At 41.1% G+C, this 26489-nt stretch overlaps 1 protein-coding gene across 4 annotated transcripts in view; it reads left to right on the forward strand.

Moving 5' to 3' along the window:
* The window catches only part of LOC148386105 (neurexin-2-like), a 102854-nt gene that overhangs the window by 16612 nt on the left and 59753 nt on the right, over positions 1-26489 (forward strand). For 2 of the 4 annotated variants that reach the window (XM_088397662.1, XM_088397664.1), the window contains 4 exons: positions 1036-1133; positions 13053-14095; positions 14661-14684; positions 25105-25406. In XM_088397662.1, coding sequence (XP_088253788.1) covers positions 13393-14095; positions 14661-14684; positions 25105-25406 — 1029 coding nt within the window. In that variant the 5' untranslated portion in view covers positions 1036-1133; positions 13053-13392. Of the gene's footprint in view, positions 1-1035; positions 1134-13052; positions 14096-14660; positions 14685-20976; positions 21007-21270; positions 21283-25104; positions 25407-26489 lie in introns of all 4 variants that reach the window. The other 2 variants (XM_088397665.1, XM_088397663.1) reach the window with 2 other exon arrangements.

Raw genomic sequence — 26489 nt, forward strand, 5'->3', positions numbered from 1 at the left:
TAGTCATATTCAGATCCTCATGTTATGGACCAGTTCTTAATCAAGATACAGAAAATAAATCGAGCTGACACAAATTTTTTTTGCACACTTTCAAAGTGTGGTTTACCCCTGGGACATTTGCCCAAAATAAATTCTATTTTACATTCAGTCACTTGCAGGACAATTGTACTTGTTTTTTTGGGCTCCAAAAGACCAATTAAAACATGTAGGGCAAACTAAACCTTCACAGATATAATTTACTCGGTATGCACCACTCTAAATTGCACTTTTCCGTTCAAGCTAAACCAAAACAATGTCCAGAATAATGCGTAAAATAAATCCCCTTGAGGAACTATTTAAAACCAAGCTATATAAAACTAGCTTGCCATATTAAAGGTACATATGTGTGTGTGCAGTTAATGGTTAAAGTTTTAACGCACTTAGCCTCATTCAGATTGCACCACTGCGGGAGCCGTGTCACGTTGCAAACATTACAGCTCATCCATCGTTGTTACTGTATGACAGCTTGAGGAAAGGAAGTCGAAAATTGCTCCACGGACCAAAATGTGCTCAGGCAGCATTATCAGTGCCCGTAGAGACATAAAACACAATATTACCTGCCTACCGTATACATTATGCAGTTACGGGCCTCCGAAGACCGGTAAGAAACAAGTCTCCAATCTACAACAAGAAATAGATGCGCTCGCAAATGTGTATAGCCGAGTTATGGTATCATTTTCTTATCTTTCTAACTACCTTTGTTCACAACGAATAATCACCGGTCAGTGTCTCGAGCTGAAACACGAAAACAAGCAAATGCACCTTGGCAGTCTGTCATTTAGATAAAACACTTTATCTGTGTCACATGAGACAAAACACAGTGCCGAGTGACAAGTAACTTTGGAATTTAAAGAACGAAAGAAATATCTTGACTGCAGGTTGGGCTCTCGCTCAAAGTACTTTTTGAATTGAACCCGCATCAAATCTGCCGTGCTCCTGAGGTCACCTGTTATCTGTGTTGCAGATATCTCAATGAATCTTTCTCTTTTATTCCAGACACCTTCTTCACTGGTGCAGGCATTCATCTCTCGCTAATATCCACACATCTCTCCCTGGGGAGGAATGAGAGCTGTGTAGTATACAACTATGTCTAGGTACGTTTCCACGACAACAATGTATTACGTAGAGCAAAAATCATTTGCTGCGATACAGTACGTCCTGTTCTAAAAAGAATACTGTAAATGGACATATTCACTTGCGTGCCTGACCCGTAGTTGCCAAATATAATACATAAACACATGCTCGCCATATTGCTGCTTGGCTTCCCAGATTTTTTGACGCATGATGCACCTCCACTAGTCCCAGTGACAGGCCAGAAAATGTATACTTTGCTGACAAATTGCCCAGAGTAGTACCATTCGTCCTCGGGAAGGGAGAGTTGCCCTAGCATTTTTTTTTTTTTTTTTAATATTTCATATTCAATATCTTTTGCACTCTTGTCAAGCAAAATAATGTTTTTAAAAAAAATTACCTTTATTTTAAAGGCCTTAAATAATACCGTATTTCCGCACTATAAGGCCCACCGGATTATAAGGCGCACGCACCTTCAATGAATGGCCCATTTTAAAACTTTGTCCATATATAAAGCGCACGGAATTATAAGGCGCATAGAATAAATAACTCATCGTCGCTCAAACGTTAATGCAATCACAATATAGTAACACTCGAAATAGTGAAAACAATAACAATATATCAATAACTCAATGTTGCTCAAACGTTAATATCACACAACACACAAAATAAACACGTAAAGCTTACTTTAATAAATTAGTCCTCATTCATGAATCCATATTGGTCCATATATAAGGTGCATCGTATTATAAGGCGCACTGTCGGCTTTTGAGAAAATTGGAGGTTTTTAGGTGTGCCTCATCGTCCGGAAAATACGGTACATATAAGTATGAACTAATCATTGAAACGTATATTATGACTATATAGGACTAGTGCACACGTTTCGGGCCATCACCCAAAATGGCTTAATGTTGGGCCCTGAGAACCCCCCCCTCCCCCTGTCACTTTAAGGTGGATGGCATTTTCAAGCGGATGCAATTGCTCATGGAGTGGCACAGCAGTCTGGACTTGGAATCAAGAGATTTTAACAGCTGCCTGGCCATCCATCCGTCACACTGATCTCCACTGTGCTCGATGCGGGCTTGTCACACATAGATGGCCAAGTGACGGAGACGCAGGAGATGTGTGGTAAATAGTGCAGCAGCCATTTATTTCCAACCCTCCCTCCGTCTGCAGGCATCACTCATGGGGAACACATTCATGCTAATTCATTGTTGTATATGCATCAGGAGTCTCATCGAAGCAAACTCAATCTTATCCTTGCCTACGGCTGCTTTGTCTATAAAGGCGTTTGTCGAGAGCATCTTACCTGCGTCAGGGGGCTGCACGTCAGCCTCTGTGTCAGCTCTCGCTGGGTCTGCACGTGTTGCAGGTTCTGGGGAAGGAACCAAAGATGCCTTCTGAAGTGCTTGTGTGTACATGTGTGAAAGAAGGAAGGAAGGCAGAGGCAGAAAGGACGCTCGCTGGCGCCCACCCTCAATTTTGTCTGGTGGCATTCTCCTCGGGATGAGATGTGACAGCGCCGGATGATCTAATCGCGGATGTCATAGCATAGCTGCTTATTAACTGAGATTTCAAGGGCAAACATTCCCATCATTAGCAGTGTACTGCATGAAAGGGAGAAAAGCCTGAGCCAGCCTGAGCCAGCCAGCCAATGATGGATCCCGTCCGAGTGCAGGAGGAACCGCTTGTCTCATCGGATTTTTCCAGGCCCACATTTTCAAAAGTTTCTTGACGAGAATCTTAATTCATGGAGCGTGGATTGATTTAGATTGTTCTTGTGGATGATGACGTCTCAGCAGCTTTTGGTCCTCCTCCTGAATTGAGTGGGAAGCAACTGTCACATGTAGTCAAAGTCACATGGGCATGCGTTCGCGGTGGGTACATTTTTACACCATTTGCGTGTTGCTAATTCCAAAGAGGCTCTTTGAAAGAAGTCGATGTTGATCTCTTGTAAATGTTAACTCTCCAACTGTGTTTTTGCTCATTAAAATGATAAGTATCTGCTCTTAGTTTTAATTCAGTATCATAGGAAATTTCTATTCCCCTAATACTCCCTCCAGGTTTAAAGTGAGATCTTCCAGTTTTTGCCGGTGGTGGTTGTGGTGTGTCGGGATGTTTACCCATATTGAACCTGTGTGAGCTGTTGCTCAATGGCTCTAATGAGATTGTTCTCACGAGAATCTTGCAAGCAGTTATGCATCGTAATTAGTAGGAATCCGACGTAATTATATGTCTTTGATTGTGAATGAATTTAAATACACATGACCTAACTGGTGAGGCGGTTAGCACCTCTGCCTCCCAGTTCTGACTTTGATTACGGGCTGTAGCCTCCCCATGTTGGGTTTACATGTTCTTTCTCCAGCTCATCGCTTTCCTCCCTCATTCTAAAAACATGTTCGTTAGACCCTTACCCTTCTGGAGTTAAGCAGGACAGAAAATGGATGAGCAGCTGTCCTGTTTTTTTTGTCTTTTGTTGAATTGTGTCTTCACAGCAACCTTAAGTGTACACTTTAAAACTATTGAGACGGCCTTTTAAATGTTACCTTGATGAACAGAATCCATAAATGTTTCCTTCTTTATAATTGTGAGCTCTTGTCACCCAAACTAGCGACACACAATAGCAATGAAATTTCAGCGCATCCATCATGCAGCCGAGCGGGGGGGGCGATGTCGTGGCGACTCTGAGATGCGGGACTGTGGCAGCTGCGCAGAGGGTAAACTAGTTTGACACAACCTGTCCTCTAGTGCCACCTCGGGCCAAGCTTTTATGTTTTTCTTTTTGCCCTACTGCTCGTGAGGAGAGTAGTCCATCTATCTATTTCTTCCTCCTAGTGAGTCATACCAGAGCAGATATGCTGCATAGAATAGAAATTTGCGATTCTGAAGGATCGGCAAGCCTTCGTTTGCAACTTCCAAAAAAATGTGTTCTCTTAATGACAAAAACTGTTTTTCACCCTTTTTTAGCTTCGCAGTTGGAGCCTTAAGTGTGGCACCTCACCACCACCCTGCTTTCCATTATTAGCATCATAGCATGCTCAAACTGAGTAGGGCGCTCTTTTCATTACGTACTCAAGACAAATACATCTGACACAGAGGAGGAATGAAGGGCTGGTGATGGATCTGTCTGGGCCGAGATCCACTTAACCGAGGCCTTGTAGCTCAAACACATAGTGACAATCTTTGCTGATAAAAGCTGGGATGCTGAGGCATTGATAACCCGTGCAAATACTCGATGATGCTTTCTGTCCTTGTCGTCATATATATTTTGTGCATCTCTGGTGTATGCTGCAATTGTGAGCAGATGCATCTTGCAGTTTGTCCTGTAGTATACCTACAGAACATTTGCATTTACTTAATGAGGGAGTGTGCGCAGAAGTCTGTTTATGCTTGTAGCAAGTGTTGTGCACTTAGCTACTCAATTACCTGGCTTACTGGTTTGTGAAAATGTCAGCTGTTCCAATGCCCTACGCCTCTTGGAATGCTGGCACACACACTTAAGCGCGCACACATACACACATTCGCTATATGGCCTACATATACAGTACTTCCAGTATACTTTGATAGTCTTTAAAGGGATTGGTATCCTTGCCCGTCCTTCTGTTCTTTGGTGTGTGTGTAAGAAAAAAATACTTTTATGGGACTGTAACAGATGGATTCATTTTCTTTGTGTATTTTACCATATTTTCCGGACTATAAGGCGCACCTAAAAACCTCAATGCGCCTTATAGTCTGGTGCGCCTTATATATGGACCAAATTCCGGCCCGCGTTTAAATTTAAACTGGCCCGACGCATTGTGTCATAAAATCAATCATAAGTGGCCCGCTGAAGACTATGAATCATGAATCAAAAAGACTATCGATCTTTATTTTGTGATTCTAAAGTAATTTGTTGTGTCTGAAGTTGAAATAAAAAAGATGAAATGGAGAATGATTTGATTTGGATTAAAAATCTGACTTGATGCAACCTGGCCTGTTTACTGCAATCACAAACACCAATATCACCCTTCTTATTCATACAACAATAACAAAAATAAAACAAACATACGAAAATACATCTAATAAAAAATTCATTCAACTTTCATAAAATTGTTCATTTGTTTTTATTTTAATCTTTAACTTTTCTGGTAGTGCAATTGACATCAGATTCTCATTTGCAATATCAACCTATCTGCAAAGGATATAGAAAAGGATATAGTTACATATTTACTAGTTCATTCACAATGGTAATGGTTCGTGGAATGTCGATGCGAATGGTTGGCCCCTATACAGGACTGTCTCAGAAAATTAATGTATTAATGGTGCGCCTTATAGTCCGGTGCGCCTTATATATGGACAAAGTTTTAAAATGGGCCATTTATTGAAGGTGCGCCTTATAGTCCGGTGCGCTGGAAAATACGATAGTAAACAATCGCATACTGCTAGAAATTCATAAAATAGCAACAAGGTGACACGTCTTGTAGTCTAGAGTGCAAATACTTTCTTATTGTATTGAAATCGAATTGGACATATTTGTACTTTGTGTAACTCTTTTCCATTTTATAAATGAAAAGTAGACCTTTACACCGATAACCAATATCGTCACTCATAAGAACATCTCCATCTCCAGAGCACATGGTGAAATAGACTCCATGCAAAGAAAAATGTTAAACAGCTTTCAGTATAATCGCAGGTTAATACGTCATTATTATCTTTTGTTCAGGCATATTTTTACTGCCCTTGTGTTGGATCGCATTAAATCATCTTGTAAAACAGCAGAATAGCAGATCTAGAGAAGTGAATTTAATGGTCAAGTGGATGATGATGATGAGGAGGAGAATAATGGCGAATGATGAAGGCTGCCTGCGATGCAGCTGAATGCTAATTGTATCGCTTCAACTTCCAGTTAACAGACACACCAATTAGAAAATATCCATATATTTATCCGAATAATTTCTTCTCGGTTTTGAAGCACTTGCAAGCATGATACACCTGTTTTAAAACATAATTAGCAATTACTGATTTCATTAACTCCCATTGTTGATTCAGCAAAACTAATTTTCATTGGTTACACATCTTCGAAGCAAGCAATATTCCAATGTGAGATATATTATGCTTGTCATTGTAGTCTGAGTAATATTGATCCTACCTTTTGATTGACATAGCGATAAAAAAAAATAAATAAGATGATGCATCTCCAAGCGCTACTCTTGACACAGCAATAGTAGTCATAACCAAAATAACCCATCTGTCATCTTGGAAAGAACAACAACAAGGCAGGCACTTCTGTTCCCGCGCCTCCCCGCCCACCCACCCCCCTCCCCCAAAACACCTTCAAGTAATTGAAGCCATACTGCAAAAATGCCCCATCATAAAAGATTGAGCTGTAGGGATGTGTTTGCTTCGCCACACCTTGAAGGAAAAAAAACGAGGACTGCAGAAGCCATAAAGGGGAGAACATGTAAGATTCATAAAGCTGGTAAGGAGACGGGGGAATGTTCTTTGCAACATGACATGCATTTGGAAGTACATGCTCTCATTACGTCTCCAAGGTTTATGTATATATATACAGTACTGGGAACAGAGTCATTCATTTTCTAATTGATCAGTCATTTTCAAGCTTTCTGATGCATTTAAAATGTCAAAGGCAAAGCCTTAGGACCTAAGGCTTAGGTGTTTCACACTTTTACCTCAAAGGAACACTGGCCAAATTTGATCCAACCTAGAAGAATAATAGCTCACTGTGGTGTGTTTCTAAGCTCTGGCTTTCCACGGTGAGAAGCTTCAGCTGAGCTCAGGCGAGTTAGCAGCTTGTTGGAGCAATGGCGCACAGCTGAGCACCCTTCTGTGGCTTCATCCCGTGTGCTGCAGGGTGGAGGGCGGCGGGTGTTGTCCTTGGAGCGGAGCTGCTGTTCCGCTGGGCATGAGCATGGCCTGAGTGACAACCCCCTGCTGCCTTCCGCCTGCTTATGTTTTCAAGTGTGTCCTATTTATATATGCAGAACAACTTTCTTTTTCTTAGTGGTTGAGAAGCTCTTTATATTTGTATTTATATTTATTTAAAAATATATGTCATTTCTTTGCGATAGCAGTTGTCATTTTAGAGTTAATGAGACCTAATAATGTTCTCACAAGAATTTATTTGGAATTCATTTAAAGATGAATGAAAATAAGCACCCAAATTCATTGTAAATTCACCTCTATACAAAAGTAGTAATAATGGTGAGTATTTTTAGTGTCTGTGTTTATGATTGTGTTTTATTTAATAGCATTGCACTTAGAGCTTGTTCTATTATGCAGACGATATAACACATGGACATGGAACCACCACAGTGACATTTCTGTCAAAACACACATGGCAGACATTCAAAAATTCTTCCTCAAGTGACCTAAATAATATTGCAAATGTTTCTATAGTCTCATAATAACAGGCTCCATCAAGAAGCGGGAACAACTAGGAAGGGATTAGTAAACAGAAGTACCCATGGTACCCACTACTTCGTATCTTTAGAGTTATCTTTGTTTATTACAAGGCTGCCTGATGAAAAACACTTTGGCTTTGAAAAGTGCTTTGATAGATGTTCGCTGTTCCTGATACGCTTGACTGCATGCTTCTCAACTATCTTCAAGGATATTGCTCTCAAAAGGCAAAATCCTGACAACGTTTGGACTTTGAAGCTTTGTGCTCATGCTTTGTCTTCACCCTATGCAAACATCCATACTAATTAGAGATTAGCAACTTGGTTAAAAAGTAGCATCAGGACCATGTTTAAAAATAACCATTAATGCACACGCTCGCACTTTGCGTCCATCTGATAACTTTGTGTAAGCAGCTATTGTAGACCTCTTGGGAGAGCAAGTTTTCTGCGTGCGCACCGTCTCGCAGGGAAGCCTGATTAAATATGAGCGAGTAAATATAGTCTGTGCTGCGGACCTGAAGGCAGATGCATATTTGAATAGCCCACAAAATGGACAGATCTTCTCTTAAACTCGGACGAAGCGATCAATTCCCAGTTGCGCCGAATTACTTAAACAATTAGAACGCCTTGTAAATGATTCGGCGCGAGACAGCAATCAAAGCAAAACGATGTCGCTTTAATGAAATTGGGAGCTGAAACAAGGGTGAGCAGCAAATTACGGAGAAGAAAATGTAATTCAAAGAGTGATTCCCGCGACAGGAAAAAAAATGTGTATGATATTTTGAATTCAAAGTAAATATGTAGGTCATCTCTCTTTGTTCTAGATCAGACTACAACAGAGTTAATATGGATGATTAAATGTATGTATCGTTTTTGCATGTTGCCGTTTACATTATTTATTCATCGTGGGGAATTTTGTCTGTTCCTTTCTTGTTTGACATTTTTCAGTCATCTGCATTGTCTTGTTGGCTGTATCACAATTGGTGGTGAGGTCACGCTCACTTAACGGGTTCAAACTTTCACTTCGCCTCGGTGTCATTACCAAGCGCTCGCTCACCTTATAGGCGGATTGTAATTGCTTTCATAGTCTTGTAGACTCCATTTAAAGGACGCCGGCGTAATCAACCTCCGCCGCTCTTCCATGGGAAAATTGATGAGTAAAAAGAGTTGAGTTAAACTGTTTGGGGCCAATAACCGTGCGGAGCAAATGATGCAGTCTTTTGAAATATTGCACGGCTAGCTGCAAATTACAAAACAAAGCGTTCACAGTTCAGAAGCTTCTTCAACAACGGTTTTCACAAAAAAAAAAAAAAAAACACGCCTGTGCGGTTGTCATCGAAACTCAATTGATCCTTTTGAGCTTGTGACACAACAACCCACATGCAGTCATATGTATTCATATGCACTCAATGACCAATTCATGAAAAGACAGCAGCTCAAGCTAATGAGATCCAAGAGGGGGAATTTTTTTGCTTTTAAAAAGCCAGCTGCTCAGCGGTGATTGCCGTTGTTGGAAAAGTATTCATTTAACACTGTGCTTTTCATTTGCGCTGCATCATACTGAGAGCTCTTAGTCATATTTGATTTTCTAAAAGCATAATTTGGATACTCCTCGTGTATTGGATTCTGTTTGTGTTGTGAAAGTTGCTCCAACTGTGTGTCGATTGAGAGAAAAAAAATTCTTTTTGTCGTTTGCCAAGTCCCACTGCCATCATAGATGGCCTGCTCATTAGGGTTTGCACTAAACAGTCCTTTTTTTGGTTTTCTTCTTCAATTCTATTGATTCTACCAAGTGGTGTTGTTAGATCATCATTGTGTTTGTTGAAATGTTACAAAAAACTCTTACAATGCAAGCCACCTGCTTGGATTCATGCAGTCGATTTTCCCGCAGCTTTGTGCTTCGCTTCTTTAGAGCGGCGCTGGGTAATATCTGTGTATGCACAATCACTGACTATTGGATCTCTGGCCACTTCGACTGACCGAAGATCGTCAAGTTCTGCAATCCAAGTGTTGTGTATATTGATTTGTTAGGCCCTGGATTAGCAAAAGCTCGAGAGCCAAAATGACTAAATTGCCTTATTGCAATATCAGTGTGTGCAAAAAAAAAAAAAGCTGAGGGAAGCAGTGTTTGTGTATTTGTGTGTGTGCGTGTGTGTGTTTTCTCCCCCAGTTATTCTCTTACATTCTAAAAATGTGCATGTTAGGTCAATTGAAGTCTCTCGATTAAAAATGCTACATGATGTGATACTGTGCTATGGAATTAAGTTAAGCCATATGTCTTAAATGATTTAGCAAAATTGTTATGGTAAATTTCCGAGCTGTGTTATTATGCAATTGTCACTTGTTAGGGTGTTAAATATAGAAAAAGTGATGTCCAAGCATTTGTTTGTATATGACAGTGTTTACAAAAAATGAAATTGACAGATTCAGTATCAGCCTAGGGCATACTTCTGCAAATAATAATTGCGTGGGTGTTTTTTGTTGAAATCTCTTGAAATCATCTGCGGCTGTGTAAATGTTGGCGGAATGAAATCTTCAAAGTGCCTCGATGGCTGAAATAACACAGCTTCCCAGCTTTGCTTTGTTTATTTCCCATTTTCTGGTTCATATGATGGTGTTTTGGGACCACTTTTTTTTTTATAAATATGACAGTCTCTATTAAATCCATCTGTTTTTAAATTAAATTGCTACTTACGTTTGCTGTCAAGCACAAAAGCGCAGACGCAAGAGGTATTGGTTTGGTGATGGCTGAAAATGTTTGTGATTTTTTTTTTTAATTATGATTAATAATGAAACGAAGTGTACCACATATGATGAAGAAGCTTGTCAATTTTGCAGCAAATTTAGACTAAAATGTGGATGGATCATTTTTGCTCCCATTCTCCACCAGCCAAAACTTGGTAGCTAAGATAAAGACAGACAAATAGAAATTTTGATTTTTTTTTTTCTACCTATGTCGTATTTTTGCAGTCCACCGAGTACCGTTCTGGTTTTATGCTGTTTTGTTTTCTTCTGGAAAAAAAAATCCCACCCAGAAAGGATGTTGCATATTTGTTAGGCAAAAGAGAATAACCCATTTTCACTATTCTCTCTCGTCGTGTAGCACCAATTAAGAAAATATTTACACCTTCTACAACAGGGACAGTCTCTTTCCAGTTGTGAAATACACCTCGCCCTTGTTTATTTTGCATCGTTAGAACCTGCTTGAGATCGTCTCGACCCGCATTATGATGCACACGGTGATGCATCGCTCGGGATGTTTTGCCTCCCCGATGAAGTTATTGTGAAACCCAAAATCTGAGCGCACAAATGTGTTGAAATGAAAAGAAGGTGAAGTGCGACCAGGTAGATGCAACTGGGACAGACTCTCATTTCATACTCCATAAGTGACCTTGGCAAATTGCAATTCATCAGTCAGTTTGTCTGACCTTCCAGGATGCATCTATTCCCATGATGAAGCCATCTCCGCTGAAGGCTTTTCTCCCTGCCTCCAGCAACTTTGATTTGCCTCCTGTGATATGCTTTTTCTTGCAACGCCGCCAAATGTGAGCAAAGCCAAATGTGGCAGTTCCTCATCGACGGCGCCCCAATAGAGGCGGTCGTAATTCCCCGCTGACTCAAACGTATCATATATTTCTCTCTGCGCAGAGATGAAAATGGGCCATCCCTGCAGGAGGTGCCTTTACTAATGCGCCCTGTTGAGAGAAAAATCACAGTTTAACATACCACAAAAAAATATCCCTTACTTAAAATAAATCCTGTTGTTTATGCAAACTGCCAGCCTCGTAAGAAGAGCACATTTCATTTTAGTTTGCCAAGTGCATATGATTGAGGCAGGTCAAAAAATTGACAGGGACAATCAGTATCTTTTGAAAGTTTAATAGCTGCAAGAGTAAAATGGAAGATTTTTTTTTCCATCATTTGTTTCTGTCAAGACATTTATTTTTACTTTGCGGGGACTTTTGATGCATATCACCAAAGTGATATAGACAACGGAATATCTTTTCTCCCTTCAGTATTTGCATTAAAATGAGCTGCGCCCATGCTGCTGTCTTGTCATCTTCTATCCTCCTCAGTCAGCCAGTGATTTATAGCATAGAGTTAGGCTTGTTGATGTGGGATGATGTTCCCTTTGAACCAGACAGTAACTCTCTCTTAGCAAGACAGCCGTGGCCATTTTTGTTGTTTGGGTGTGGCTTCATTGTAGTCTCCATTGATTGTCATCAACTGGTTTCATGATTATCAGAGCGGACGGACGTTGTGGTCATATAAATACAGTTTTTCTGGAATTAAATGTGAAAATGAAATGGCAAGCTTGTAACAAATCCACACCTGAGAAAATGCCTGCACGCTAGCACATCTGCCGTTTTAAAAACTTCTTCACGGAAGCACATGCAAAGTGGCGCACTGAAGCTTTAATAGAAAGGGATGCTTTGACTCTTCAGAGTCACAAGCCTCTGTCTCACTGCCTCTCCGACAAATTGACACAACAGAGACGTTAGAGTCGAGCCAGAATTCTTTCACCTATGCATTTCAAACACAACCCGGAGAAGCCATTGCGGCCGGTCAGCTAATGACTAGATGTGTGACGAGGGTGTTAAATTTGACTCACTGGTCGCAGCTTCTCGCTATCCCTTAACGCAAATATGTGTTGACGCGTCGGAAGGCACCAAATTTGCAAATTAATTTTTCTGCAATGGTGCCTTACACACAGGATAGGAAAACTCGGATGGCACTACAAAAGGGAGATTAAGCTACTAACAAGCTATGACTCTCAAAAAGTAAAAAAAAAGGGATAATTTAAATTCAATTTTCATCAGCCTGTGTGACCATTTGTTTGTTGGCATGCCACTTCCTAGCCACAGTCTTTGACATGTCAATTTGAATTTCATGACTGATTTAAACTGGAAAAACAATCACTTATAATTAGCAAACTCACCCACATTTAAATGAAATTTTCTTGCTTGGTTGGTTAGAAACTGTTATGTCAAACGGTGGAGATGTGATGCGGATGGAAATTGGCAGAATTTCTAATGCATTGTGGAGAATGATACCAAATGTGTTTCGAAGCTTATGCCGCTCATCGGATCAGGTTGTTGTGCTTGGATATGTATGATCCTATTACATTGAAATGCTACATCTGCGTGAATGGTTATTTTAGCTGTCCTCCAGCTTAGCGCTTCATTTACTAATTTCCTTTGTGGCAAGTCTTTAAGTCTGAGCAGTATCTGAATGAGGGACGACACTTCATTAATCAAAGCAAAAGTTTTTTAGGCCAGCTGGCATTAAGAAATCATCAGTCACATTTTTATGTTCTCTTGGCACATAAGTGAGAAAAATATATCTTATTTATTTATTTATTTATTTATTTATTTCAGATTTTGCAGTGCACTTATGCTAGCCAAACATTGCACATGATTAACCAATGACCAGATTAACATAATCAATCGATGAATGCAAACGATTGATTTCAAAGTGAATGTTTTACGATTTGCAGCTATTCTGATGAATGATTTCATTTTCTCTTTTTGTCCTTTGTCCTAGAATGTTGTGTGGCTGAGAAGGCTGACCGCACCGCCTAGGCTCTGTGCCGAGTTGCCACATGGAGAATTGACCGGAGCCGTGCTGGATGGAGGCCAAGACACTGGATGGCGAAGACGAGGAAGCTCACAGTCTTGTGGCTCACTTGTGATGTTTGTTTTCTTTCTGGCATGTGTGGAACGATGGCAAAAAGAATCCGGATAGATAGTCAAGGTTAAAGCAACACTGCATGCATAAACTGCCTTCTTGTTTTGGGGAGATTGTCAAACTTCAGTAGACACTAAGCTTTTCTTCTTCTTCTTGTGGTGGACACATATGCATTAGCTTGTAGACGCTAAGCATCATGGCCAGGTGTCACAACAAAGCCCCCTGGTTGTTGTTTTTAGTTCATTTGGTGCTAACAGGAAGAGCTTTGGAATACGAGGGCATTCCGGGTCAGTGGACACGCTACGGACAATGGGACGCCAAGAGCACTGCGGAACTCAGCTTCATCCTGAAGACAAACATCAGCAAAGCTCTGGTTCTCTACCTGGACGACGGCGGCGACTGTGACTTCCTGGAGCTGCTCATATCGGACGGGAGACTGCAGCTGCGCTTCGCCATCCACTGCGCCGAGCCGGCCTCCCTGCACACGGAGACGCGTGTCGACGACCTGCGCTGGCACCGGGTTCTCCTCTGGCGGAACTACAGAGAGACCAAGCTGCTGGTGGACAATGAAGAGAAAGCAGCTCAAGTCAAGTCCAAAAGGAAAGAGATGGTGGTGGCCAGTGACCTCTACGTGGGCGGGATCTCGCCCGACGTTCGCCTCTCCGCCCTGACGTCCAGCACCGTCAAGTACGAGCCGCCGTTCCAAGGCCTGATCGCCAATCTGAAAGTGGGGGAAGCTCTGCCCGTGCTCTTGGACGGCCAATCGGTGCACAGCGACATGGACTACATCTGTGATGTGCACTCGCCCTGCAATAACGGAGGCGTGTGCTCCGTCAGTCAGGGGGAGGTACTTTGCGACTGCATCAACACCAGCTACGTGGGAAGCTACTGTCACGAAGGTGAGTCAATTCACACATTTATTTTCACAGCAATAACACAATTTTCAACAAAAGCACACCGGAGATGATTGAAGTCAAATATACGAGAGTGGTTGGAGTGCCGTCGACAGGTCTCTGCAGAATAACTTGCTCATGTGACAGCAATTTCAAATCATTTGTTTACCCTGGAAAAACCACAAAGCATCTGCAAAGAAAACTATTTGAAAGCACATATTTGAATTCCACAACAAAAAATGTGCAAAAGAAGTCAAGTAAATATTTGTATTTCATATATTCAGCCCCAAATAATAAAAAGAAAAGTAAAACAAAACAAAAGAGCATCAATTGGGAATTGAATTGGTGATGATGAGGTTGTTCAAATGAAGTACCCTTTTTTTTTTCCTTTCAGCAAAATTGTCGATATGGCTCCTTGTTTTAATGCATTCAAATGTAAATGATTTTTTCTAAAGAATACAAATCCTTCAAACTATATATTTGTTTTTTAATTTGATTCTTTTTACTTCTTCTGTCTTTCCTCTCTTGGCGCCGACAAAATCAATATGTCTATTTTTTTTTCCTTTTACAGCAGGTGTCCAGAAAGAAGTAGAAGGTAAGCCTTTTTATTTACTACTACTTAGCGTAATGGTAACCATGTGTCGTCTTTGCAAAGGCTTTTAGTGCAGCCTCAGTGTGTTTGCTGTAATCAGGATGTTATTGTCAGTTTGGACTGCAGTTCTGACATCCGACACATTAGGCTGCATTTTTGTACGTTTAGTGAGAAGTTCTTCATGCACCCGTTGCATATGTAATCAGAACAGTCAAGGTGAATTGTTAGGTCCGTGGATGATGTGGGCGTCACAACAACACGCGGATGCTTTGCATACTGCGCCACAGAAAAACACATTTTGCCCTCTCGTATGCATCACACCTTTTGCCGACTATTTGTTTGCTAGACTTAAATGATATTTAAGCTCGCAGCTTGACAAACATGACTGCAGAAATCCACTGACTGATTTCCGGGGACATTCATCAATTTGTTCTGTTGTTTTGCACAGCAAGACATTGAGTTTTTATAAAAAGGAAAGCCACTGTGTCATTAGTGACTCATTATTAACTTTTGAACAGTGCAAGCAAACGGGCCCATTTTCCAAATATGATGAACAAACAGAATGTTACCATAAAGCGCTAGAGGAAGATTTATTTGGTGGCTGGTGAGGCTTATATATCACGTCAGCAAAGTGGCCATCGTGGCGAAGTGGCGGCCAACAGACTCTGGGGAGGCGCACTGAACCGCGGCACGTTATCAATCACTCTTATGCAGCAAACGATGCACACCTGCTCGCCAAAATCCATGAATACGCTTGAATATCTTCCTGTATGGTGCGTTGGAATAAATGCAACTAGTATCGAATAACGTCTATGATGAAACACAATAGAGGATTGTCATAAGCTTGTGAGTGCGAGCGTGCATATCGCAGCCTTTACAAATAAGCTATAATCGCCACATACTGGCACAAAGGTGGCGTGTGTCTGCTCTTGCAGTAAAAATGCAGCCATTATTAGATGACATACTGCAAGGAGAGCGCGTCAGAATGTTTATTGGATTAAAGCTTGACATGGAGACAATCCCCTGCGCAGAAAGCATGAAAACAACACTGACAACAAAATAGCACTCAGCCCAAGATTTGTTTTTGCCCCCGTGCAACCTCATGTGCGATGCGGCAGCAAGTCTGTTGTTCTTCCACCAATCCCCCCCCCCTTCCCTTCCCTCACCGTAGACAGCAAAGATGGCCGCCCATATGCTTTATTCGATCTTCACTGCGGGTTTGAAGTGCGCTGGGAATAATCCCCATTTGCCAGCGGAAACGCTTAGGGGGAACGAAAACAGTTTGGCACAGCAGGTGGCTCTTGCCAGTTCGCAGTCATCGACAGTATGTGGGATCCCGTTGATCTGTGTGGACAAAGGCCACGCCGGGGCACGCTCTGATGCCAAAAGCATCCTCTGATGTTTTGAGAGCGGAAAAGCAGGTCTGCGAACGAGAGATAAGCGCAGCCACCTCACGTCGCACAAGCCGACTGTAGAGGATTCTCTCAAACGTCACGGGACAACCGTGCACAAACACACAAAGTCCGACTGCAAACGTATTGTCGTTGTTTTGTCCGCGTGCTTGATGTTTGGCCGCTTTGTTTACTTTCAGAATTGGATGCACAAGCGCACAATAATTGGACTGTAGGAACTATAGCGAATGACAAAGCATGCACAGGCATACTTAGAAAAGAGACGCAGCTGCTGTTAGTCGGCTCGCATCTTCCAGTCGCGATGACCTTGGTCTAATCCCTCATTAGAACACAAGACTTTTTATGGAAAACAAATTTGGCTAATCCAAATGCAGTGGCTCTTTCTTCCAAGTTAGTCACTAATTATGTCCCGACAAAATGTTGTTGTCAGGATCCGATTGGATAGTTTTGAACATTTCCAGCAAATCTTAAAGAATGGAAACCAAACCAAGCGACATTGCCAAAATTCTCACCTTAAATAGAACAACCTATATATCACAGGTGTCAAACTCAAGGCCCGGGGGCCGGATACGGCCCGCCACATCATTTTATGTGACCCGCGAAGACAAATTGTGCAACAAATTTGTGTGCCATTAGTAGAATTACGAATTGTCTTCACTTTTAATAATGTCTTTTTTTTAAACCAGTTTTTACTCGTCTGATTTGAAAACGAGTTATTTGTCAGTTTGTTTTGTAGCTTTTACTGTATATAATATGAGGTGCTCATACATTTATTTGGGTTGACAGTCATATGTCCCTCCGAAAAAAGCTATGACTACAATGCTGCCCGCGAAAAAAATGAGTTTGACACCCCTGCTATATATTTTCATTAGGGCCTAAGCCATTCATTGGCTGATTCAAACATCAGCCGAAATCATCGTCTAAATGGCCGATATTTTCCGATTATTATTATTACTTCCAACAGTTGTATACAAGTGACACTTGCCAATGTTTTGGCTTTTATGTAAGACTTCATGTCAGACTTCCTCAGACTTCACCAGTTTGCTGCAAGCTAAATCAAACAGCTTAAAATGCCAACGTCTAAATCACAGTGGCTTCCATTGCCTGCTGTTTTAGTTTCCCTTCCACGTTTAAAAATAGCAAACTAAATAGTACAGGAAGAGAGGCAAAGGCGGTTTATGTTCATATATGCTCCTGGGACTCTATCTCTGCATTGCCACGCTGAGATTTGGCTGCAAGGCTCAGGGAAGTAGGATAAGAATATTTCAGTGTGGTGACTGCCTCCATGTGAAATTTGACTGGGGCAGGGACGACAGATCTCATCCCCTTTCCTTTCTATAGTTGCCCAAAATTAACCCGCTTGGTCCCGGGTATCACATTTTGCTTGTGATGCTTCGACCTTCATGGCTCACCTACTTTGCTGTGTGTTGTCCTGACATGCAAGGGGAAGAAATTGTGCAGAAATTCAAGCACTGTGTTGTATTTTAAGTCGAATGACATCTGCAGAGAGTAACCAAGAAGTAGTTAAAAAACATTGAGGGCATTCATTGTGTGTATTTCTGCCATGTTATAAAATAAGAGCAGAAAATGGGGAAATTCATATACTAAGCAAATCATGCCCAGCTCTATTTTTATCATCTTTGTCTAATTCTATTGACATAATAGGGCAGCGCGGTGGAGTAGAGGTATATACGTCTGCCCCACAATTCCCTCGACAAATATCCTGTATAACAACAGCAATATGCTTTTTCCAAGTAAATCCCATTTTGCGCAAAATCTTACTCGAGCAGACTCCAGAAAGGTTGGTCGCCTTGCAGTCGTGATATATTTCTGCTCCCTCATTGAAAGATGTTTTGCAGCTTGCTGCTGCTGCTGCTGGGTGTGTCTACGTCTCTGCTTTGCCAACAGTTGTGATGAGTGAGCGCTAAAGCAAACACACACACACACACATATAACCCCCCCACACCCAATCCAGTATAGCTGAAGGATGACAGACACCTTAAGGTGGTGATGTTTCTTGCTTTCCTGTCCAGTTCAATCTCAAATACGACTGGTGAGAATGAGATGGCCTGAGGGGTGAGCAGAGGAGGAAGAGGTGCTCGTGTTTGTACTGTATGTCGAGACCGACATATTGGTGTGTTGTCCACGAACCAATCCCCGCTGGGAGTGCATATAGCTGCGCTTTTTGTTTACAGGCTTGTTCAAGCAAAATATCATCAAGTGTGTGAGTGTGTGTATGTAGTGCATACCGGCTCCCTTGGGTGATGATGTTCGACCTGCATCTTCCCTAGTAGTAAATAAAATGGACCTTTAGCCATTTTTTTTCCAAAGTGGTACATTTTCCTTCAGTTTACCTGCCACACAGGTTGAAATTAACACTGATCATTTGTAGGTGGGATGGCGATAATTACGTAAATTAACAACAGCGTAGGTATTTCCATTACCGCCGGACAGTGTCAAAAACTGTTATGTAGTGAATAAATTAATTTGGTACTCTTTACAACTTTTGATACATCTATCTGTTAAGGTACAGAACCACTTCTAACTCAAGTGTCTTACAGATAATGCCAAATAATACTAAGCTATAAAAGTGACCCAAATCCATTTAAGTTCTGCAATACCCAATTTGGTACGCTCTTGAAAGCATAGAAAAGCGACACATTGCTTTAAGCTTCCAACACGAAGTCAACCCTTTGAGGTACCATATTAGTCTCGGTAGAAATGTGATGTGGTATGGGGTACCATTCAAAGCAAAAAGAAAAGAAGAAAAAAAAAAAGCTCATATATAAAACTGGATCTTTTTAGATACCGTAATAATGCATTTAGCAGAGAAAGTGTGTAAAAAAGTGGTACAGCAGAGTGATTATTTGGTTTGCCACTTGTCACACAATTGATTACTATTGTTCTGTTTGATGCTCAAATGAAAGGGTGTCCATTGTCTCTGTTGAAGCCAATGTTACATAAATTACTATCTTGGAGATCTGGATAATTGATTTAATATGCCAAATGGGAGAGGTTGATTTTCTTCCTGTGGGGGGAAGAAAAAGTGTTTACAAAGCCCAAACATTATTCAGAAATTGCAGAAAAACCTTCATTATATGTTGTCTACAGAAAATTGTGGAAAATTTGGAAAAAGAAACACAAAATACGGAAAAGGCAAATATCTGACTTGGTACCTCCATGCATTTTTCAGGAGGACCCAGTGCCCCCCGTGGCCCCCTGCTAGCACCGCCGGTGCTTGCAAGAAGAAACAAGCACACAAAGCACCCTCGATCAAATACCTTAAGTCAGGGGTGTCAAACTCATTTTTTTCGCGAGCCGCATTGTAGTCATAGCTTCTTTCGGAGGGCCATTATGACTGTCAACCCAAATAAATGTATGAGCACTTCATATTATATACAGTAAAAGCTACAAAACAAACTGACAAATAACTCGTTTTGAAATCAGACGAGTAAAAACTGGTCAAATATTTAAAAGAAAAAGATATTATTAAAAGTAAACACAATTTGCAATTCTAGTAATGACACACGAATATGATGCACAATTTGTGTACGCGGGCCACATAAAATGATGTGGCGGGCCATACCTGGCCCCCGGGCCTTGAGTTTGACACCTGTGCCTTAAGTAATTATTGCCTGAAAAATATTGATTACCTACAATTGTATCTTTATCTATCTGTGCCAGCGACGTATAGTGACAGGCAGAATAATTGCTTCCATTTGATGTCAGAAGGCACAATAAACCTTTTTATGCACCTGTTGGCAATCATACAACTGAATAAGCCATGGCTTCCCGTGAGTGCATCAGCTTTGTGTGCAATTAAACAGGTTCAGATTTCCCACTGAGTTAGCCCATTTGTGAGTCAATTGAGACAACATCATCATTATTTCACTATTCATATCTTTTGTGACATTTCCGCCATTTAAAATGGATTCCTTGGCTCGGTAAAGGTTGGGAAACACCGCGCTTAACAAAAGGATGCTACGCCTCCCGACTTATGACAATGCAAATGGCGTCCGGTATTGAAAAACGTGATTGTTGATGCCAGTGGGTCTTAGGAGTGACAAAGCAAGCGTTGAAGAGTGCCGATGCAATGAGCGGGCGCTGTTTGTGTGTTGACTGGCTCAGTGGGGCTCATGTGCTCAGCAGAAGTGTTGTGTTTTATCACCCCCGTCTCCTTTTTGGCACAAAAGTTTGCCACATATACTCCCTGCCAGGCTGCATATTGATCAGCGTGTGTATGTGTGCGTGTGCACTCAGGAAATAGATGTAGGAGTGAACAACTAGGCGCCTGCTGCTCCTTTCTGCTTTTTTTTTTTCTTCTTCTTGAGCTGATGTGTTACATGATGATTGGGGTGTGATGTCATTGTATGAGTGTTGCAGCAGGAGGGATATTGACTTGCTGGTTTGTACTAAAACCTATAATGGTATAACGGCGCTTGGCATAATGTATGATTCTGACCTCGTCACTCAGATGTGATGTCAACGCTGACTTTTGACAGCGTCCTGTTTAGCGATGTGGCTGAGCATTTAGAAATCAAAATATTCATGTCGAGCCTGCTAATTGGTACATCTCAAACACTGTCTTAACATACGATGTGTTCCATTTTAGAAAAAAAAAGCATCTTTGAGAGCAACTACGCCGATGGTTGCGCCTATCGAGATGTTTTTTTTTCTTTCCTCCCCCCTCCTCTCTTCGAGATGTCTGTCTCTTTTTTGCTTTGATTCCCTTCCCCTCTCACCTTTTGAACTCTGACATCCGTGCCTATCCCAGGATGTCTGTCACAAACTGCAGTCCAACATTGTGACAATGCTTTTTTGTTTTCCCGATCCTTTTTATGAACTTCCTGTTTTCGTATCCTTTTTCTGTTCTTTCCCTCAAGGTCTGGCTCACCTGATGTTAAACCGCCAAGGTATGGGGTCTATTGGTTTGCTTTTCCCTCCTAGCCACCTAATCACAACTCCCCCCCCACCCCCCCACCCCGTAGATACCATTTCAATTAACTGTGCTGCACTAATATATCCTCTCCTCTTTTTTTTTCTTCCATATGTCCCTATACTTGCTCATATTTGCTCCCTTTTCATGTTATGCTCACGACTCACTCACTTCTTGTCCATCAAAACCTTTATCCTGACTACTGACCGCGCTACTGGAACATCAACTTTGACCGCCGCAGTCTTAAGCCAAGGTAATGCACCGACGCTCATGGCGTCCCCTTCGATTTGCTGAAGGTATTTTCAAAGACAAAAAAGTGTCTCGGGTCAGAAGAACTCACTGACTCTCTTCCTGGGAAGTTAATGAGAAGAATACATGAATATATTAAGACAATCATTTACTGTTTTCACATAATTTGCTATTCAAATACAGTAATGAGCTTAAATGGTGTTACTTTGGATCATAGCTGGGTTGAGAATAATATTCTATTTCACATGGGGTAATTGTACAAAATATGTTTAATAGGAAGGTACAAACAGATATTCATATACTCTAATGCATTTCTAATCATTTTGGCCTGCACTTTAAATTGGAATAAGAAATAAGACAACTTTGTGCATTCAGACTCATTAGAACCTCTGACCTATTTATTTATGCTTTTGTGAGTTGTTTTTTCCCGACAGTGTATGTAGGGATTCTGATAAGCGTCTCCATGGCAATCGCTTTTTCGCGAAACACAGAGACCTGACTTTGATGACCTACACGAGCAATAATATACACAGACCCTGCCCTTGATTTTTCTCATTTGCAAAATGTCACTGCAGATAAAACTGGCAAACTTGAAAAATTCTACAGCTTCTCTTTTTTTTAACTGGTTCGTCAATCGCAGCGCACTTTATTAGTAGTCTTACTTTTAACATATGCGACTTTTAAAATATACAGTGTCTAAACTATGAAATATGCAACCGATAATACAGTGTGGGTTCTAAGAAAAAAAAAAAAAAGATTGATATGATTGACGATATGATTAGACGAGTGTAACGTTTTATGTCTTCTGTGAATTATTTCTGTATCTATGAATCACCAATGAATAGTCTGGAATTATCCAGCCGGATGATCTCTTGTGCATTTTCTAGGGTAAAAATATGATTGCATAAACATCTTGTCCAAGGCAGTTACAGTAGATGGGAGAGAGTTTTTTTTTTTCCCAACCCTTTACAAAATATTCTCTTTAGGCCATTGATGACTTGTTATTCTGCAGTAATTCCCTCTTTGTCACACTTCCTACATCATGGATAGCATTATAGGATCAGAAGGTGATGTTTACTTTAAGATCATGCTACGCTTAATACCACCGATACAACATGATCACCTGCATTCTAATAGTATTTCAGTATCAAATATTTCCTGAGTCATACAATGAGTCCAGGGTGCTAAAGGTCAACCATACTGCGATTTGTCCTGAAATGAAGCCTGAAAGTAATTGCTCCATTTCATGCATCAATAAGAAGACATTGTGGAGATAATCACCCCCCAGGCAATACTAGCACGCTTTTCAATTTGTAGCAAAGCACTGTACATCTAACTGCTGTGAGACGGAAAAGTTTGACCACGGTGTTAAGTCTGATATCAATTTTTTTTTTCTTTTTTAACATTGGCAGTTGTCAAGCAGCTAGCCTGAGGCTTATGCGCATGTTTTTTAGTTTGAGCTGCTTTGTTTTTTATTTGGCACTAAATTAGCGCAAATCAAATAAACAATGTAGTTGCTCCCCCGTGGGTTTATTCGCCCAGTCTAGAAATGAATTCAGACGGTGCTTATTTTTTATGCTTAGATGCTTTTGAATTCACAAACATTTGAATACTATGCACACACAGCCTACTTGCTTATGCATTACCCAATGGACTTAGTGGTCAGTAGTTGCCCATATGTCGATGCCACCTGACTTAGGTTGACAAACTGACAGCCCCCCCATAATTAATTAATTAAATGAATTAGTAAATTGTGACGTCTTGTCATAATAGCCAATCCTCATAGTATCATTTTGTGTGGCTGCATGGTGGCAGGTGGGCCCTTAAGACGAATGAACTCGTGATGATGCCCGCCTGGTGGTATCGCCTTCTTTCCCGTCGGTGTTTAATGTGCTTCATGCCGTGACAATTGTTATTACTGTACTAATTTAAACTAGCTACTAATGTACAGTTTATGAGCATAGGGACAACATTTGTCATTTTAAAGACTCAAAAGGAGCTCTGTGTACTTCACCTGTTTAGTCACAAGGGGCACATTGATTTTCTACCGGTACAGGTACAGTCGACCTTGGGAACTTGAATACAAAAAATAAATTCATATCATTGAACTGATTTTATCGTATTATATATATTATTACATTATATCTTGACACCTGGCACATGAAGAAGGCATGCTGAGTTATCGCCCTTGTTTTTGATTGCTTTGATTTATGACTTGAATACATATTGGTTTATTTGCTACATTGTATTTATTCATTTATTTTGTATACCCGTCGGTAGATTTGGATGACTGAAATCTCATTGACAGGAAAATGTTTCCCCACCCTTGAGTTAGCGAGAACCCATTCCCACCTCTGTAGTGTCAGGAGACAGGAGATTGCCTGATGTTGTTTGTCAGACAGCGAGAAAAGGATATGAGAAGAGCGGCATAGAGCTTGCCATTCATGCTAGTATATTGTGCTGAGCTTCATTTTCGTCGGCAGTCCTCCACAATGCTCTAATAGCTGCCGCCAAGGTAAACGGTGATGGATTTGCCCACGGTGGCAGCAGTTACAAGGTGCTGAATTGCCCCATCAGCATCAGCCGTTTGACTGCAGCCTTGAGCAGCCTTTGCTTCTGAGTTAGTGCCAAAGTCTGAGTGGTGTCAGGGCAAACACAGCAGTTACTGGCCTCCTCGGTGCCTCGTCAATACTTTAGCTGCAAACAATGAAGCAAATCCTAAACAAGAAGGATCTTACCCACAAATATCTTTATCTATTGAGCTATTGATCTTGCTTGCTAGATAACTGTCTGATATGGCTAGTAAAGTAGCTGAACAACACAATGCAGGCAGTCGTGGCAGTAAATTTTCTTTTTTTCTTGTAGTCAATTTGACTTGGTCTTCAATTTGGAAAAATCCTTCCCCGGCTAACTAAATCAAAAGAAAAGCTCTGCCCCGAGACGAGTCACATCAAATATTTTTTTTTGTACAGCACCAATGCACAACATCGTAAACAAGTTGACAGGAATGGAAAGTCAGACACAAAGAAAATTTCTCTAATAACATCTTAAGAATCATTATAAGATGTTTATTAAGACATCATAATTATATATTTGACTCTGTATGAAATAAAAAATACATTTTGGATCTGATGGCCCATTGCTATTTGTATGTGTATTGCGGCCTAGTTCTTATTATGAAGTCAGCCAAGACTCATTTTCTCTGAATCTTAATTTGTCAGCATACCAAATCATACATGCATAATTATATGCCATCTGTGTATCTATTTCTCCTATATAAGTTTGATTCATTTTGACACCAAAAGTTGGTTGTTATCTTATGTTCTTATATGGAGTTTTACAAAATGTCAGATGTGAAAAATGTCTCTGTTCCTTTGACTTTTTTTTCAAAGTGGAAGTTTGGTTAGACTTACACACCCGTATTGACATTTTAAAAATGTCACCGATGAATAAAAGCAGAGGCGTAATTATCTCTTATTATTATTGTCAACAAATTGTATGGGGGGGGGGGGAAATATACATATTTTTTTGCCTGCCTTGTCTTGTCCATAGCGCTCACTACTACAACACATTTCTCACAGTGGCACATAAATCTTTCAACGTAACCTTGGGGTTTCTTTTTTTAGTTATAGCATTGCAATGGTGTTCTGAGAATGCTAGAATGATATTAAGTTCTGGCTGCAAACACCATACTTGTTTGCAGGTTTGATTTATCATTGTGCTCTTTATACACCGTGGCGTTCTGACTCTGCAGAAGCTGAGCAGATTTAGCGTGGGCTCCATGACTGCAAGATTTCTTGACACGTTTCTATTCTTCCGTTCGTAGGCCAGGGGGAGTCCATGGCCACCTTTAAAGGCAACGAGTACTTCAGCTACAACCTATCTCAGACGCCCATTCAGAGCAGCTTGGATGAGATCACATTGTCCTTCCGCACGTTGCAAAGGAACGGCCTACTGCTTCACACGGGGAAGTCTGGAGATTATGTCAACCTGTCCCTGAGGGATGGAGCTCTGTGGCTGGTCATCAACTTGGGCTCCGGTGCCTTCGAGGCCCTGGTGGAACCAACCAGCGGAAAGTTCAATGACGACATCTGGCACGATGTTCGAGTCACACGCAACCTGCGCCAGGTGGGTACGCCTTCACCTATGTGTCAATTGAAATCTGCTTTTTACCTGAGATAGGATCTCGCTCTCATTAAATTGTATAAAAAAAAATGCCTGATAAAAAGGGACTGGGCAACAAGTGAGCCATAAATTGCCCACTCTTGGTATTGACACATAGGCCTGGGAGAAAGACATCTCTCGTGTATGGCGCCTTGTTGCTAGGCAACATTTCATGGAGTGAAATCATTTGAACCCTTAAGGCCAACAGGAAAAATACGATATGCTAGTCACACCGACATTCAGGTCAATCATGCACACTTAATTTGGGTCTGTAACACTTGAGTCGCATTCTTAAGAGATCCAGGTAATTTTTCTACCTTCAGGAAATCTTTTAAGGTAATACAGTTCTCCATCAGTGAAGACTGGAGCAAACAAGTGCTGCCTCTAATGAATGTTAAATATGTGTGCTCTGCAGGAGTCCCGCTCCCCGTGTTCCCATGCTTGGGTCGAGATTACCGGCTCATACTAGGTCGTTGCCCTCTCCCGTGAAACAGATTGCTTTGGTTGAAATAATCACCATCTTGTTTTTTATGCACCGCAAGAGATTTTTTGTATTACATCCCTATTTGTAAACACGACAATATTCATCATATTCACTTGCAGTTTCTCATAACCTATGTTACCTTTAGAAAAATATTCATCGCACATGCTAACACCCACTCTCGAAATGAATTTTTGTCTCTGTGGTGGATGATGCAACATTGCAGCAGTTTCAGAGAGGTCATGCAAGCAACAGCAGGACTTGTATAATGAATGCAGGCAATGCATGCCAAGTACAACTCAGCCCTAAGGTTTCATATTCATTTGTGCTGTCCAGAGGACAAGGCACAATGCTGAATCCTCTAATTGTCAGGATGTGTTTTTTTTGTTTACAGTAGATGGGACCCCTTTTCTACTTTTGAACTGGTCGGTCTATTCTATATCCTACACCATCCACCCCACCGCCTCGGTAAACAATCACATTTAACACAAAATCAGAAAAACAATTCGTTTGTGTCCCCTCCCACAATGGCGCAAACTCCCCTTTCTACTTGCGCCTGTCAATGC

Source organism: Syngnathus floridae, chromosome 15, assembly GCF_059516105.1.
Source record: "Syngnathus floridae isolate MCC-2025c chromosome 15, RoL_Sflo_1.0, whole genome shotgun sequence".
Taxonomy (NCBI): Eukaryota; Metazoa; Chordata; class Actinopteri; order Syngnathiformes; family Syngnathidae; genus Syngnathus; species Syngnathus floridae.